General features: G+C 40.1%; 1 protein-coding gene across 8 annotated transcripts in view; it reads right to left on the bottom strand.

The window, feature by feature from the left end:
* RABGAP1L (RAB GTPase activating protein 1 like) overlaps positions 1-17349 on the bottom strand; it is a 224857-nt gene that overhangs the window by 180238 nt on the left and 27270 nt on the right. For all 8 annotated transcript variants that reach the window (XM_027694793.1, XM_027694796.1, XM_027694799.1 and 5 more), the window contains 4 exons: positions 14541-14607; positions 13140-13242; positions 12014-12180; positions 8165-8309 (listed from right to left, as the gene is read on the bottom strand). In XM_027694793.1, the coding sequence (XP_027550594.1) occupies positions 8165-8309; positions 12014-12180; positions 13140-13242; positions 14541-14607 (482 nt within the window). The remainder of the gene's footprint in view (positions 1-8164; positions 8310-12013; positions 12181-13139; positions 13243-14540; positions 14608-17349) is intronic.

Here is a 17349-nt window from a genome sequence, read left to right as displayed (position 1 = left end):
AACCAACCTGTAAAAAGTGCTATCTCTTTCAAAAATCAGCAAGGACATTCAAGGACAGGCTAAAGAGTGAACAGAAGATTGGTGGTCTATGGATACACACAATTTTCTCAGTTCATTCCAAGGACTTCATTACTCTTATTCTATGGACTGTATTTCCCAGCTCAAGCTTAATTCTTTCTAACCTGCAATTTATGCCAATCATTTTTTTTCTCCTAAACAATTTTAGCACATCTCACTTTCAAAAAGATGATCTTAGCCTTTACTGCTTCTTTTCTAGAGTACTCTGCTTGTGTCCTCAAAGGACACATTCTCCAGACTTGCTCTCATTTCCCATTTTCTCCTCCAGCTGGTCCATTTTTTTTTCATGATGAGAGGTGTTCAAACAAAATACTGAGGCATCCAGTGTTCAAACCACAAGAATTACACACACAGTAACTGGTATAAGCAAATATTCTACAGAAAAAAAAATCATACACAGAAACACAAAATCTCTGCCTGTTCTTCCCCATCTCTCATTTTGCTGTGCAGGATATCAAAGAGGGAACACAGGGAACCCTCAGAGGGTAACACCAGTACTCAGAGCAGCACTGACAAGTTGGGCAAAGGCTGTAACAAATCACTGTGAGAAACCAGCTCAGAGCCAAGCCAGGCAGCACCCAAGTCCCTCTCTCTGATGAGGGATTAACAGACCCCTTTGAACAAAAGGAATCAACTTGGTTTATTGGCATTTGCCATTTGTGGCTTGAGGAAATGGATCCTGGTGAAGAACTCCTACCTGTACCAACAAAAATTGAGGTATTAAATATGAATTTTTTAATCTTCCTGTTTTTACAGTGAAAGAGGGGTTTTTGTTGTTTTTCTAATGGGCCTTTTTTTGCATCATATTTTAAAAATTTGCCTTTAGACAATACTCCCCTCATCCATATTTTAGACCATAGAGCAGCTTTTCCAGCGGATTCAGTTCTCCATCAGGAAATCTTCTAGATCACCTGAAGCATGGCAATATCTTAGAAGCCAAACTCATTTGTCAGCTCAAAAAAAGGCAAATAAGGTGGAAAACTACGAAGCTGTTTCAGAGAGCTCAAGCATAAAGGTAAATAAGTGAAGTACCTCCTAAAATGAGTAGAAAAGCATGAATACAGCAGCTCAAAATGAACAGGTGGGATTTGAGCACTAATGGGAAGCAGAAAAAGGGATTTCTAATGAGTTTTAATTGAGAAGTTGTTACACGTGAAATAAAGAGTAGGTGGAACTGAAAAATAATACAGTTGGAGCAGCCTGAAGGAGAAGGAAATCAGGTCAGGAAGATAGGTGGGAATAGAATGGGAATGCTTCAAATATGAACAGTGTGATTTTTATGTAGGAGAAGAACAAAAATGAAGGGGGAGCTGAAGTTGGCAGCATATTATCAGGGCACAAGATAGAGCATTACTGACATGGAATCTTTCCATACATACAAGAGAAAGGAGGATCGTGAGAGAGGCCACAAAAAAAAAGCAAGTTTCCATTTATAAGGTAACAGGAAATTATAGAGCATGAACTATCATTTTGCCAGGAAGCACAGGAGTGAAACAAAGTTTAAGTCATGAAGGTATTAAATAAGGCAAATTTTCAGAGAGGTCCAACTTTTCAGTGCGCTACAAAATATTTTGATGAACACAAATGGATTTTTAAATGTCTTCCAAATAACAGATTTATGAGATGACAATCCTCAGTATATTTGCTAATTCAGAAGGAAGAGGAATAATCGGGAGTAGAAAAATACAGATTTCTGAATCTGAACAAAGATGACTTGCATTGAATCCTGCTCACAAGAACCTTCTGCTTATTTGTTAGTTACGTAATAAGTTGAAGAGAAATTAATTTGGCAGCCACTGAAATGCACATAAAGAGAACAAAAAGGAAAGACATAGAAATTCTTGACTAAAAGCAAACCAGCATTTTGATTCTTATTCCTTTTCATGAATGATAAGATACACATTTTTCACTCAATCATTCAAGCCAACGCTCATGCTGACAAATGTCAGCAATTTTGATTACCTTGCAAACAGGAGGCAAATTAAATTGCTTCTCTATGTAACCCAAAATCTGGATCCCAAACCCTGTATTTGATAAACTCTGGAAGAAGGTGGGGTTGGATATCTCTGCCTTTCCCTTTCTGCATACAATGATGGTTTTCACAAATCTCCCAAAGGATCCACACTTGTACTTTGTTACAGTCCTGCCAGTTGTGTGCAGTGCTCAGCCAAAACAACTTCTCCTTATTATTACAACAAATTCTGCATTAAACCCTCATCTTATATCCTCACATATCTTTAAAAGCCTATCTTTGCTCTGTGTCTTAAGAGTTTCAGCACAGGCCCTACATCACTGTCATATGAAACTAGAATCATTTTAAAATGTCCCAAAAATAAACCTGAACTGGCCATCCAAGCCTGAGTGCAGAGCTGATCCTCCCCTCGTGGAGTGCACACCCAAGTGAGCCCCCGTGACATCCCTAAATTGGATGTACAAATGCTTAAAGCTGAATAAAAAAAAAAAAAGTGGAGAAAAATGATCACTTCAGCTCGGTAGTTTTGCTCCCACACAGATGACAAAGCCAAGTAAATGCTGCACACTGGAGGTATTTCTGTAAACACAAACATCTTCCACACGTACCGTGCTGTCTGAGAGCTGACATCCTGCAGAACAGGCAAGAACATCAAATTTGAGGTGTTGTCACAATGCTAAGGCAATGCATTGGTAATTTATGAATTTGTAGATTAGTATTTACTCTCATCTCTGATATAATCCAATGAAAAAAAAATACCAACATTACAAACACATGAAAATTATATGTTGCCTGGCATTGACTGCAAGTGCCAAGGCAGTATCCAACACACTTGGATTATAAAGCACTTAAGAGTCACAAAATACTAGGAAGGTGATGATCAAAACTAAAAAGAGAAGGATCTCAGTTTGAGGTTATTATTAGTAAAAAGTAAGGGGCAACTGCTGGTTGAAAAAAGTCTTTTTGATCACCTTTATATAAAAGTGGTCAAATACTTTTTTTAATTACATGAAATGTGGCAGCTTTAGGTCAAACCATGGAGCTCATGAGTGAAAACTGAGAGGACCCTCTAGCAATAGGAAGTTCAAATTCCTAAAAAGGCAGCAGGATTGCAAGTCCTTTTCCAAATTACTTCCATACTGTCTATAGGCAGACAAGGGAAAGACAACCACTAATGAATAAAGCAGCCAAAGCATTCAAGATAATTTGCAGTTTCTTCCAGACAAGATGCAAACACCAATTTACGCTCGTTTTGTGTTTCTTTTATGAAGTGATTTAAGTTATAAAACACAAAAAAGCTTGAAATCCAAGGAAGAGATTTCACCTGTGTACCCAAGGAACTGAAAACTGCCTTTGTTTGAAAACAGTTTCTCTGTCATTCAGCAAAACTAAACCAAAGGCATCAGCAGATTTCCCTGCAACATCCATGGACTGCAGGTCAGAAATAAGAAATTGTGGTTTGCCCTGAACCTCCCAAAGTCAGCGTGAGGAACAAATTTTATCAAGGCAAGAATCCCTACACACAGGTGTGTTCCCAGGGACACTTGCAGGAGTGTTGAGGAAGAGGGGGATAAACCAGCTCAGAACAAGCCACACTCACTTCCTGAGTGCATTCCACTGCCTGGAATGGAAACGGAGTTAAAACTCCCCAATTTTCCATTTCAGTTACAATCCTGCCATTTCATTAAACACTTCTGCAACCCACAGAAGCGCTTCAAATTCAAAACATTTCAAACACTCGCCTTTTAACACAAAGGCCATACCTGCATGAACAAATTTAAATACAACTCTTAACTATCAACTGCCACCAGCTTTGAAAAATCAAGTCTTCTGCACTCAGTATGTTTTTATATACTAAGGAAAGGATCACATTCTCCCCAGCAGCACAATAACAGCTGCAGAAGTCAATTGAGTGCATTTATTTTGTGATTTTTAATAACAGAAGTGAACTTGTAAGGCGTGAAAATAATCTAGTGCAAGACAACGATCAGCAGAATCCATAAAATGACAGCAGGCTCATCAGGAATATTCATTTGGATGCCATTCTTAGGAGTGGCCTGTATTTTAAAACCATCTCTTATGGAACTGGAGCAAAGGGTTCTTGTCTGGAGATGGCCACTGGCAATATGACCTCTTGAACTTAGGATCTGGGAAATTTTAGTTCACTTTTATAGACATAGCAAAAAGACTCCAAGACAGATCCAATTGATCTCGTTTAGGACCCACCAACTTTACTCTGTGTTGGATTAATATAATAAACAGTTCCTGTGAAGTACATAAAGTTATTTTTAATTTGGATAAAAATGCAGAGTTGACTATTTCGACACCACTAATGTCATTCTTCTCACTCAGTCAGCCCCATTTGTTCGTATCATAACCCCTATTTTATCACTAAATACTCTCTATTGACTCCTAAAGCATCACCTCCTCTACTCCTCTGCTTTCCTCAATCCTGAAAACAGCCTCTGCCACCCCCAGCACTTGACACAGCATCCTGATTTAGTCTGGCTGATCATCTGGGATCACTGAGCATTGCCCACTCCTTCCCCACCACACACCCCAGCTCTGGGCGTGGCCAGCACATCACATTCAGAGTCTTCTTCCACCTTTCAGACTCCCCTGTTCCTTCCTGTCTGTTTTCAATGCCAATCCCACCACCTCCACGCTGCATTTCCATACCTCTTTGGGTCGTTTTTCTATCGTCTATCCATTTCTTGTTGTTCTTAGAGAAGTTTTACCTTCTTAAGTTTGTTATTTCTTCTCTTGGTAAACAAACCACAAGCAGAAACAGTCCTGCATTCCTACAGGTCACCTGGGAGTGTTCCAGAGGCGCCCTTCAGGAGCTTCTTTTTGGTAGGCAAGTTATCTTTTCCCCAGATTACCTTTCACATGAATGACCTGTTTCAGGGTCAGGGTCAGTGCTTACTCTTACAGATGGGAACATGAGCTCATAACCAGACACTCAGGATCACAGAAAACTTCAGCTAAAGTATCTTCAACTCAGTTACAATCAGCTCAAAGAATATTTTCTGGTTTTAAACAGAACTGGTCCTGCTCACAGTACTCCTTAACCTTCTAACATTATCCAGACTCCAGAAGAAACTCAAATGGAACAATTTAGTGATCTCCCGAAATGTTACATTATAGTTAAAAAAAATAAATAATTCAAATATTAGAGCCAAAGGAAGGTCAAAACTTCATGTATGGTCTGAGCAAGCATTGCTGCTAAAAGCAGTCAACCCATTCTTCCCTTTCTCCCTTGGTTATTTATTCCCAGGACTACATTCTCCTCTCTGCTGGAAAGCTGTTTTCCCCCAAGCTGAGGGGCTCACAGGTGCAGCCAGGCAGCTCAGCCTGCCACACAACACCACAATAAAATGCTCCCTGAGCTTTGCCTTTTTCAATATGCACAATCCACCCCATCCCTTCTGGGCTCTCACTGCTTAATGCTCCAAAAAGGAGAAAGAGGAGCTCAATTAACTGTGCTCTGCTCCTTGGTACAAGGTTCTACTCAAAATTAAATATTAATAGTGAACTCTGCTTATTAATAAGAGCTGATACTTATACCCACTTTATTTGAAACCTTTCCAGAAAGTGTAAGAATTTCCTCATTATATATTTTAATCTTTTTTAAATTATATTTGGAATTTAATAGAAAACTTCTTATCGAGGAGTGTACTTTACATTCTAGGTTTTGACAAGATATCATTAATATTAATTATATTTTAAAAATTATTACCTCCAAAGCAAGGAACCTTAAATGACTGGGTTGCCAGAAATATCTATTACAACATTAATAATTAAAAAACAAAAGTGTGGTTGGCCTGAAAGATCTCTAAGTAGCAACTGCACAATCTTTGCAAAGGTCTTACTTTTTTTATATAGCTGTTCATATGAAAAAAATCAAGCTAAAATGAGAAAAAAAAATTAAAAGCTAGGAATGGTATCTAGGGAGTTTATGATATCAGTTTTCTACTGTGGCTCCACATTGGAAAGGGACTAGGCCTAACACTAGTGTAGTGATTATTTTAAATCATTATTGGCAGGAATCATGTTTGGCCTTTCATTAAAACAAACAAACAAACAAGAATATTTAAAAAATGCCCTCTTTTTTATGACCATCTTTATTAATGTTCTCATGGCACAAGACATCCCAGCAAGCTGTGTGCATGCAGAGTACACAGGAATCAGGTACTAACACGTAGGAAAATGCAATTGCAGTGCTTCTGAAATCAATTAAGGAATATTCTGTGGGCATGGAGGATATATAGATAAGGAAAAAGCAAAAAAAAAAAAAAAAAAAAATAAGGAGCAAAGTTAAAAAAAACCTCTATGGCCAGGTAGCTACCATGCTTAAGGCTAAAGAAAAGAAAAAGCCTTCTTCCAAGGCTAAGATAAGACATTGTAAACTCAAGGGGTTTTTTTCCATCATCATAATTAGTACCCTGAAAAGAAAAAGAAAGAAAAAGAATGAAGAGATTTATTTAGAACAACTGCAAATGACTCATTGAACCTGCATATCCTCCAGGATAGAAGGACTTGTCGGCACAGAACTCAAAATGCGGTTTCCATGAGAACAGAGGCACATCGTGGTATTTTTAATGTCTTCTCTTAGGAAGTAATCTACATTTAAAATATGGAAACTAGCATTAGGGAGCTAAACCAAAGTTAAACTTAGGTTCATACCCCAGTGGAATACTTTTTGTCTGTAATAAAATAAAGACATTCTGTAGTAGTACCAAGAGGACAATATCCACGTTATTCCTAATTGTGCTGCATTCGTCACATTCTGCAACAGAGTTTTACTCTTCCCAATAAGAGTAATATTAAAAAAGAGGTATTCAAATAATTACTTAAACTCTACCCTATCAAACAAGCCCCAGAAATCATCCTGGCTCAATAACTCACACATCCAGCAAGGAAAAGAACACCCACAGCTGAATCACACAGCACCGATCCACAAGTCCCAAAGGGCAAATCTGAACTACTTCTTGCTATGAATCAAGGCAATTCAGCAAGGCAATCCCAAACACCAATTAAACAGAAGAGTTTCTTTGGAGAAAACAGTATTTTTACTATTCAGAAGTGGTACATGATATAAAGGAGGAAATAATGCTGCCAGTCCAAGCCCACTGCGCTCCACCCCGGGAATGTGATGAAGGTTCAAAGAGCACCTGACTGTGGGTTGTGCCAGCCTGGTGCCACCTGGCACACGGGGGGGGCTTGCTTTGGTAAGTGGAAGAGGGGAACCACACCTGGGTGCTCCTGCCTCTGCTAATGCCAGGGTTCTGACTTGTAGTGCACAAGCTCATGGCCAATACTTACCTATAACTAAGAACCGAGGAAGAATTTTTCCACAGTACTGAGACTTTTTATAGTATTGACAAAACAGTGCCAGAAATCTGAAGAATAACTTGGTAAAACTAACTCTGTAAAATTTCTGGTAGGTCAGACATCCAGATCAAAAAAAGGCACAGAGAAAGCCTGTTCTGAGTGCTGTGGACTATCCCTCACAGTACAAAGAGACAACAGTAGGCCAAGGGCCTTCAAAAACCCAAAACAAAACCAAAAACTACCCCCAAAAAACCCCACCAGCGGGAAAACTTTGAGGTACAGGCAACTGAACCAGGAGATGTTTTTACAAGCCTTGGATATAAGTGAGGGAAAACAAATCATGTGCTAAACAGACATTTTGGGGATGGGGGAACTCTCCATGTGAGTCTGCCTGGGATGTTTTTGGTTTTCCTCTACAAACAGGCATTTAAAGCCTGCCATTTCAAAGCCCAATTCCTTTAGGAGCACATTCAAGGCAAATGGTTTCTGATCAGAAAAAAATACCTCTAGGAAAGCTTTTCTGCCCTGCTGGCAGAGCACAAGTGCCTCAGTACCACATTTTGAGGCACAAGAAAGATGGACACACTGTCTGATGCTGCTGCTGAAACATCTCCAAACAATGGCTTGGTAAAAATGTCATTCCTAAAGAAGTGCTGCTAGTAGAAAATGACTGGTGATCTTTTTGTCCAAAGCAGTTGTATGAAGAATTAAATGAGTAAATTAACAGCAGAAATATAACAGTATTATCTATGGAAACTATAAGTGCTTGTTTATCCTTACCTTCTTCTGCCTCATCCTCCTGGGATGACATAGGCCCTCCTCCACTTGTTGGGGTGACTAATTCTTCCTCCCTGGCAGATTCTCTTTGCAGACTGACAACTTCATAAATCGCGTCTCCAGCACTTGTGTGGCTTTTTCCTTCAGACTGAAACAAAGTACGGGTATGTCTTAGGTCCCCACTTAGAAAAATAAGGCTGTCAAAGGCTAAGCAATAGTTTGGGCAAGACTCCCTCAGATTTCTTTGCCTTGGCACAAGTAGATGGCAATATCTGACACTTCTGTTTCTCTCAGCTTTACAGGTAGAAAATATAAATAACACCGCATTATTTCCAAAGCTGCCTCTTAACAACCATTTCCAGTGTTGTTCAGAACGATGATAAAAAAAGCTTTCCAATTTCAGTAGCTATAATGAGTTGAGGTCAAAGAGAAACCTCAGCTAAAGAAAAAGAGGGGAGAACAAACAGGAAAAATACTGGAGTAACTGAAACAGGAGCTGAATGCCTGAGGGGGGAAAAATGAATTGTAAAGACAAGACTAAGGAAGAAACAAAACCTCACGCTTTGAACAAGCTGTAAATTGTAAAAAGCTCCTTTTAGTGCTTTATTTACTAAAAATCAGAATAACTCGTCTTTCTTCCATGGACCATAATTTGAAATATACTCCTTCCTATGGGGAAATGTCATGGAACCCCAAAACAGGGGGGGTTGGAACTAAATGATCCTGAAGGTCCCTTCCAACCCAAACCATTCTTTGATTCTACGACTTTCTTAAGAATGCTAATTAAATATACTTTAGCAGTTGCAAGTTTTAAAATAAAAGGAGCATTAGTTTCTCCTCTGAGTTACAGTTCTGAACACAGTTATTTTTCAGTGACATGCAGTGATTAATATACTTGTAGAGAATTGTACAGAACTGCAAACTAATGATGGTATTAAATGAACCAGCCCAAAATGTGCTATTTTGTTCTTTGTGCATCTTGCCTAATCAGTTAAAATAAGGTAATTTTTGGAACATATTCAAAACATCAAATTAACCATAAAACCCAACACAATTTAAGTTAGAGAACATTCAATTTGTTTAAAAAAAAAAAACAAAGTTAGGATAAAGTTGGAAGACTCCAAAATACCTGCAGTGACATACACATGAACTGCTGACCAGCAACTGCAATTTCAACAAGCTGGTGAAATTATGCAGATGAGCAGCCTCAACAGGGACTGCTTGGACTGACAAATATTAACTACTTGATACTAAGAAAGCTTTCCTGCTGTATGTTCATCATTCAGTTCTGCTTCCTTCAAGGAAAGGCTCCGATTATCAGCCAGTTTTGCTGACTGAACTTTTCATGAAGTCAGTTTAATGAACTTTGGGGTGTAGGCACAAATACCCTGCGTTTTGTAACATTTAGCAGGATGATCTTAGAGCCCTTATCCCTGCATGGTTCTCACAGAACACCTTTATCAAGTAATTACAAAGTACTTGGTTAAATCAATCAAGTATTGATGCCCCTAACGTTATTAACCATCGGTATCTACAGCTTTTATTTCTGAGGGAGTAAGGCATGAGGTACTGGGGTTTTGCTCTATGTTACAAGGATTACAAGTCTCCAGCTCCTTGCATATGTTCTGGTCAACTGCAAGACCCACCTGTATAAAATGTACATAATTTGGTTACTGGTCTTCTCTGAAGCACAAATTTGCTATCTAGAGGAACCCACCCTTACAAGGATTATGTCCTAACGATGAAAATGTGCATGAGCAGCACAGTAAGACAGACAGAAACAAAGAACAATCCTAAGTTACACATCAACCTGCATTTCTGTCAGTTTTCTTATCTGACTGCACCTCGCCAAGCTTGGTTCAGACTATTAAATCTGTCTGAATCCTTCCTCAAAGCTATTTCCCAAAAAGTCAGAGTGTCCTGAGGCACAGTACCTTTCAGAGGTATGGGCAGGAACAGCTACTGCAATGCAAACTGTCCAGCTGGTTATTGGAGAAATAAAGATTTGCTACAAGTCACCCAAGAGATCCTGTCATCCACAATCAGGACCTAATCCTGGAGAAAGATTCCCAGAACTAAAAATATTCCTTTCCCAGAGATCTGCAGAACAGCTCCTCTGGATTTTGCAGCAGGAAGAAATACATGTGTTTCTTCAGGGAAGGGAGGCACGTGTGTGTTTGTCACAGTAGAAGAGGTGAGAAAAAGAAAGCATCCATATTACCCAATTAAAAATGTACAGTTGCAAGTGATTTCAAAGGCAAGCTGAACTGATTAGAGATAAGTATCAAACAGCTGAGAACGGAATATTTTCAAATGTATTTAATTTCAAAATGCAGATATTCTCATTTGCATGTAACAGTTGGTTTTCTCAGATTTTCTAAATTCTAAGTTGCTATGCTAATCTCTAGAAGAAATACAGAAACAGCAGTGCATGAGATTTATTTACTCACTAAGTGTTAAACACAGCAGCACTTTTCACAGGGACTATCAACACAGCTTGTTTTTTCAGACCTTTTGTCCTGTGCCCCACAAAAAGATGACAACTCCAATGCTCCCATTAGGCTCAGTAAAATTAAATCACTGCTCTTTGGTTTCGTTAGTCAAGATGATGGACCACTACTCCAATGCACACAGTACAGCCAGCCCCTGCCCTTCACTTTTGGAGCCAATACCAAAACATAAGTGTTTGCAGAAAGAAAGTCACCAGAGGCTGCAGGAGGATACAAATCATCCTGCAGTGATCCTGGGCACACAGACCCCCTGTATGCACCTCAGCCAAGGCCAAAAACAGACTTTAGCTGCAATCTTAACAGCCTTGCTCTTTTAAACCTCTGCAATAGATTCATTTGCCTTCAACAGGTTGAATTCTTACAGCCACCTACCTTCACTTGTGAATGTCAGGAGCTCTCTGATTTTACAATGAACAAGGAAAGAGCCATTTCCCAATTTCACCAGTCAAAGGGACCTGCTTTAGAAGTCTGCACACAGGTCAGATTGTATAAAATTATGGAGAATTCAACAGGTAGGCTTAAAATACTTTAGGCCCACAAAGCCAGTAACTTACAGCTCATTACAATTCAGGTTACAAAGTGTGCTGGGTTTGGCTGGGGGACAGTTAGCTTTCTCCACAGTAGCTGGTCTGGGGCTCTGGTTTGGGTTTGTCCCACAAACAGTGTTGATAACACCAGGATGTTTTGGGTACAGCTGAGCAGGCAGGGTTTACACAAAGTCAGGGCCTTTTCTGCTCCTCACTCCTACAAGGAGGGGGCTGAGGGTACACAAGGAGTTGGGAGGGGACACAGCCAGGACAGCTGATCCCAACTGACCCAAGGGATGCTCCATATGGCATCATGCTCAGCATATAAAGCAGGGTAAGAAGGAGGAAGGGAGGACATTCAGAGTGATACCATTTGTCTTCCCAAGTCACTGTTACACTTGGCAGAGCCCTGTTTTCCAGGAGGTGGCTGAACACCTGCCTGCCCATGGGAAGCAGTGAATGAATTCCCTGTTTTGCTTTGCTTGAGCACAAGGCTTTTGCTTTCCCTACTGAACTGTCTTCATCTCAACCCACGAGTTTTGTCACTTTTACTCTGCTGATTCTCTCCCCCATCCCGCTGTGGGGGAGTGAGCAAGTGGCTGCGTGGGCCCTACTTGCCAGCTGGGGTTAAACCATGACCCAGAGAGACCCAACCTTTATGTAGCTACTTAATCATTATGCATTGGAACATCCCTGAAATGAACGGTTCAAAGAAACAAACTGCTGAGGTGCAGGTGCCATGCTAACTTTTATAAAGGCAGACAAGACAAATGCTCCCACCATCAACTTTTCTTGGAAATACCAGCATGCATTACCTGTTTTAGCTTCATGTAAAAAGTTTCTGTGAAGGTTTTCCTGCTGAAGTACCAGAAGCGTTCGTTGGCAGGATACACACGCACAACAGTCTCCAGCAAAAACCTGACTGGCTCTACCACCTCAGTGACAACCATATCCACGGCCACAGTCATGAAGACACGCTTATCTGCAACACAAAAACCAGTCACAGGCAGAAAAATCAGTCAAAGTTCAAATTTGGAAACTGCTGTTCGAATTGAAAACCTTTTCTGTGTAATTATTGATTCTACTGCACCTGTTTTATTTAGCTGAGTTCTACCCCTTAATGCCTGTGGCACAGAATGAGAGCGTGAATTAACCAGTGTGCCAAGAACTCTGATAACTGGATAAACCAAAACCAGCATGTCCTTGTTTTAAAGACAGGGGCAAAACATCAAGCAAAGAAAACACCACTGAGATACATGATCCCCGTGAGACAAAAGGAACATGCACAGGATAAAGTCACATTTTGAAGTGTAGACTTTTAAAGAGTTTTGTTACACACTACTAGAAATAACATGGTTTGAAAATCCATCAGCAGGAACAGTGACTCTGGCTGTGTATACTTGGATATGACTTTAAGGAACTGATGTGAGCTCTGCTTTCGGACAGGAAACAAACTCCAGATCTACATTCAGAGCTTTTACATCCCGTCAGAGAACACAAATTCCAGCATTAGGAACTGTGCTACATAATCAAGCACTTGACTGCACCACTGCCAGCTGCCCCAGGATGCAGGGCATGAAATGCTATTTGTAATCAACTCACCCCCCAGTTAAAAGAAACAGAACAGCAATGCCTGCTGTTCACAGTGCTCTGCTCAGTACAGGAGGTAGAAAACAACTTGCACGTGGCTCAGGACCCAAAAATCCCGGTAACCAGGGACAGGTACATCAGCCCCAAACACTGATTTAATGTCTCCCAGTCAGCAACATGCCATTCTGTCAACAACTATTCACAGCTCTATGTTGACCATGTTTCTACAGAAAAATTCCTAGTGATGGATTCTTGGAACATAATGGTGCAGACACACCCTGACTGCCAGGAGAAAGGACACACACCAAACCCCTGTCGGGCAAAACAAATATCCTGATTAGAATCCATTACCTTTAGGAGTTTCCTCATTAAGTACAAGAAACATGGGTGCATTAGGATTCCACATTCCAGTAATGACATAAGCCTTCCCATCAGAACTCTTTCCCATGGATTCCTAGAAATCAAATCATACAGGATTCTATTAGAGTTATGGTTTGAGATCAAAGAGATTGAGCACAGGGAGAGGAAACAGTTCTAGGAACCTCAGAGTAAGGCTGTGTTTACTCCACAGAACACAATCTACACTAAGAATATGAAATAATGGAATGAGCTATTACTAGTATGAGGCCAGTACATGCTTCCTCAAGTCTTCTGGAATAGTTCCTACAGATCCAACAGGCCTGTTTGGTAGCCTCCTTATGGATGAAAGGAGACTGATGTTCCCTCCCTCCAACCCAGCTTGTTGTGGAGAAATAGGAGTGACCGAGTTCTCCAGATTTAAATATGGAGCAGTGAGGGTGAAAGGAAAACACAAATGTCTGTTCATATGCTACAGTCAAGAAATGGACTAACAAGTCATTAAATTCAGCAGTTAAAAGTAACTGGAGTGTAAATGTAAATAGAATTCCAGGTGGAGTAAAGCCAGGAATTCAAATATCAAATACAGTAAAAAGGTGTTACGTAGGTTTATAGAAACTACAACACTTTACAACTGATTATCATTTATTCAGTTTTATAATCTAATAATAAAAAGGGAACTAATTTCAGCAAATAAAATCAGGAAAAATGAGCTAGTAGATACAAACAGGCAAATAAACAAGTCCTACAAGAGAAGTAAATATTGATAGGTAGAACCAGCATCATGAGCACAGAAATGGACAGGGCAAAACTGGGACAACTGCAGAGCCACAAAAGGTCTGAAGGGTTTAACTCAAGCACTTCATAACTTGAAAATGGCTGTATTCTGATCCACAGAGAAAAAGTAATTTGGTAATAACACAGAAAGTATCGTATCATTTTGTAGTTCTCTTACAAGCAGCCCTAAGAAATTAAATACAATAGAAGAGAAGTGAATACTTCACACTCTGAGAAAGAATTTCAAATCAAATTAAGGAAATAAAGGCAAAGTTTGCAGCACTTTGGAAACATAAGAGCACTTCCCTGGCACCCAAACATAAAAGCAATTACTTGCACTAAATTTTTAGGGAATATGCTTAACACAATACAGAAAGCTCAGGTATTTTAACAACCTGATCTGTGCCTCAGCAATTGAGCAAAAAAACAGATGCCACAGGTTTCAACATGAACTGAAATATTCCGTCCATCTTATGTTTGAAGATATCAAATCCCAGGATTTAAGCAAAAAAACCCAAACAAAACAAAAGAGATGAGAGGTTTGTTTTGTTGGGTTTTCTTGGGGCTTCTTTTCCCATCACCTCTATCTTATTAGAGCTTCTCTGAGCTAAGGATTACCATGTCCAGTAAATGCATGTCACTGTTCTTCACGTTCCGTCCAGGGCTTAGCAGCATCCCAAAACACCTGTGAAGTGTATTTAAAACAAAACCAAAAAGGGAAAAAAAGGAAAAAGGATATACATTAGCTTTTCAAAACACAAGAGTATTTGCTTGAACATAATGGACAGCCACATACTGCTGCTAATCTAAAGAAAACCTTCCGGAGTAGTTTTTTTGTTGGTGTTATGGCAACGCTCAGGAAACATCACATCACATGTTCTAGAAAAGACAATGGAATCATTTCCCAGAAAGAAGGTGGCAGAAATTAGCACTTGACCTGTGAAAACATGATCATTCTTAAGGACAACCCAGAACACTGAGTTTAAAGACACCAACAATTCCATCAGTGATGGAGACTGGCAGGAAGAAATTCGCTCTCGGCCCAGTCCATTTTAAAAATTGTTCTCATGCAATCATAGGAAAAGTTACAAACTCATCCATTCTATCATCCAGAATGGCACTGGTGTAAAATATCATGTAGCACCATGGGCCCTTAAAAAAAAAAAAAAAAAAACAACACAACAATTTGCTCAAATTTTAGACTTCATTCTTCATTTTTTAAATCTGAATTTGCATATTATACAGGGCCCTGAATTCCAGCCCAATCATTTTACAAGAAAATTTTCTTAATATTTTTAAGAGCAAAAAAAAAAATTGTGATTCTCCAGAGATTCAGATTTTTGAACTTTGTGACTACTGAAGGCACAAATCTGGGTCTGAAGTTTCTGCAAATCATCTTTCTCTCTCTCTCTCCTTTGAACATACTCTATTATGAATAAAAATCACCAAATAGAATGATGTATTTGTAACAAACTGCAAGCTGTTTTGCACTGGCTTTTTAGATCTCAAATGAGAAAACTTTAAAAAAAAAAAAAAAAAACAAAAAAAACAACTTGAAAGCAATTCCATCCTCAAATATTATGGAAAATTGGGGTAGTATTTTGGAGAGTTTTGCTTCAAGAATTTTTTCTTCTGTTCAGCTCACTTCTCTGAGATAATCAGACAAAACAGTTTTTATCACTGACCCTCAGAATAATGCAATATGCTAAACAATATTGCTTAGATACATGAACACCAGCAACTATCATTTTAATAACACTATTAACTGTAAAAGTCTTAAGATATGCAATTACTACACCCCCAGTAAGTTCTCCCCTATTACACTTGGGTATATGATTTTCATTTTCCACCCCATTACACTCAACAGTAACTTACATCCACAACTGTATTTTCCCTTCTCCATACTCTGTCACTACTAGAATCCTAAAAATCCAAGTGGTAAATAAAAGAGGGGAGAACAATTTTGATTTCTCTATATTTCACAGTGCTGTGTGAAGCACCCAAGGCAGCTCAGATGCAGGACTTGGATTTAGCAGGACAAGCTGGATTCCCTGAGAGACAAATCAGAGCAGGCAGAACCTGCCAGCACACTTACTACTGACTTACTCCCTCTTGTTCCTGGGGCAGAAATAGCTCTGAGAGGGGTATAATGGATAATAGTAGGGGAGTCACCACCTTCTGCTAGAGAGAACTGTAAGGTCGAGATCCAGAGGCAAAATGTCTGTGCCTTCCACAGCCAGCAGCTCCCAGATCCTGCTCTTGCTGTGCATTGCTCAGGTGGACACAAGTTCTCATGTGTGCCAGACAAAATTTTAGGGAAGTATGTTGAGAGAAGAACAGTGGGAGTCAGGAACAAGTAACCCCTGCCTCTCACAGAAGCAGGGAATTGTGATGCCTGGCAGCATCCTGCTGCAAAAGCAGTCAGGGTTTGTCTTCCCTCTTATTTCAAAGAGCAAGAGGAGTTTCGATGAGTTCAGGAGCCTCACTTGCAGAGGAGCTGGATTCTACACAAACGGTTTCTAACACATTCAGCCTCCAACGTGAGGAGGTTCAGTCACACCCCCGAGATTCAAAGTGACCTGCACAGACTGTGGGCCTTGCTCTCACTTCTGCCAGGTTGGGTTTCTGCACCCACAGTGCTACTGAGCTGCTCTGGGCACTTGCACACACTGCACTGGTTTCTAGCCCAGTAAAAAAAAAAAAGAACTGAAATTATTATTCATTAACGGATATTTCCATTTATAAAATACAGATGTAACCCACAGAAAAGGCTGATGGTGTTAACACAGTAACAAGTGACAGGACAAAGGGGAATGGTTTCCCACTGCCAGAGGGCAGGGTTAGATTAGGGATTGGGAAGAAATTGTTCCCTGTGAGGGTGGGGAGGTCCTGGCACAGGTTGCCCAGAGAAGCTCTGGCTGCCCCATCCCTGGAAGTGTCCAAGGCCGGCTTGGATGGGGTTTGGAGCAACCTGGGCTAGTGGAAGGTGTCCCTGCCCATGGCAGGGGGTGGAATGAGGTGAGTTCTAAGGTCCCTTCCAACCCAAACCATTCTGGGATTCTGTGATCTTTAAGAGGTTTCAGTTCTGCTGATCAACCAACCAATATTCTGTAATTCAGTTCTAAAGACACCAGTCTAGACCTTAACCCAAGCTGTAGCTACATAACTCAGGATTAACTCTCCTGTATGACTGCTATCACACTGTATTTAAACACCACTGTATTGATAAAATAGTCAATCCTCCCACGTGTCAGAATGAAAAGCTATTTCACTTTCACAATAACTTCCTTAAAGCCCCTGAATCCCATAAACAACTGAGACCTGACATCCCACATAGTGGGGCTGAACCTGTGCAGTGCCACACATGGCTCAGGAATGAACATCATTCCTTTACCTGCTTTGATCTAGAGGGAAACCTGGCCAGCCT

Source organism: Neopelma chrysocephalum, unplaced genomic scaffold (genome assembly GCF_003984885.1).
Source record: "Neopelma chrysocephalum unplaced genomic scaffold, ASM398488v2 Primary Assembly neopelma1_98, whole genome shotgun sequence".
Classification (NCBI taxonomy): Eukaryota; Metazoa; Chordata; class Aves; order Passeriformes; family Pipridae; genus Neopelma; species Neopelma chrysocephalum.
Note: the sequence above shows the minus strand (reverse complement) of the source record. Positions and strands in the feature narration are given on the sequence as shown.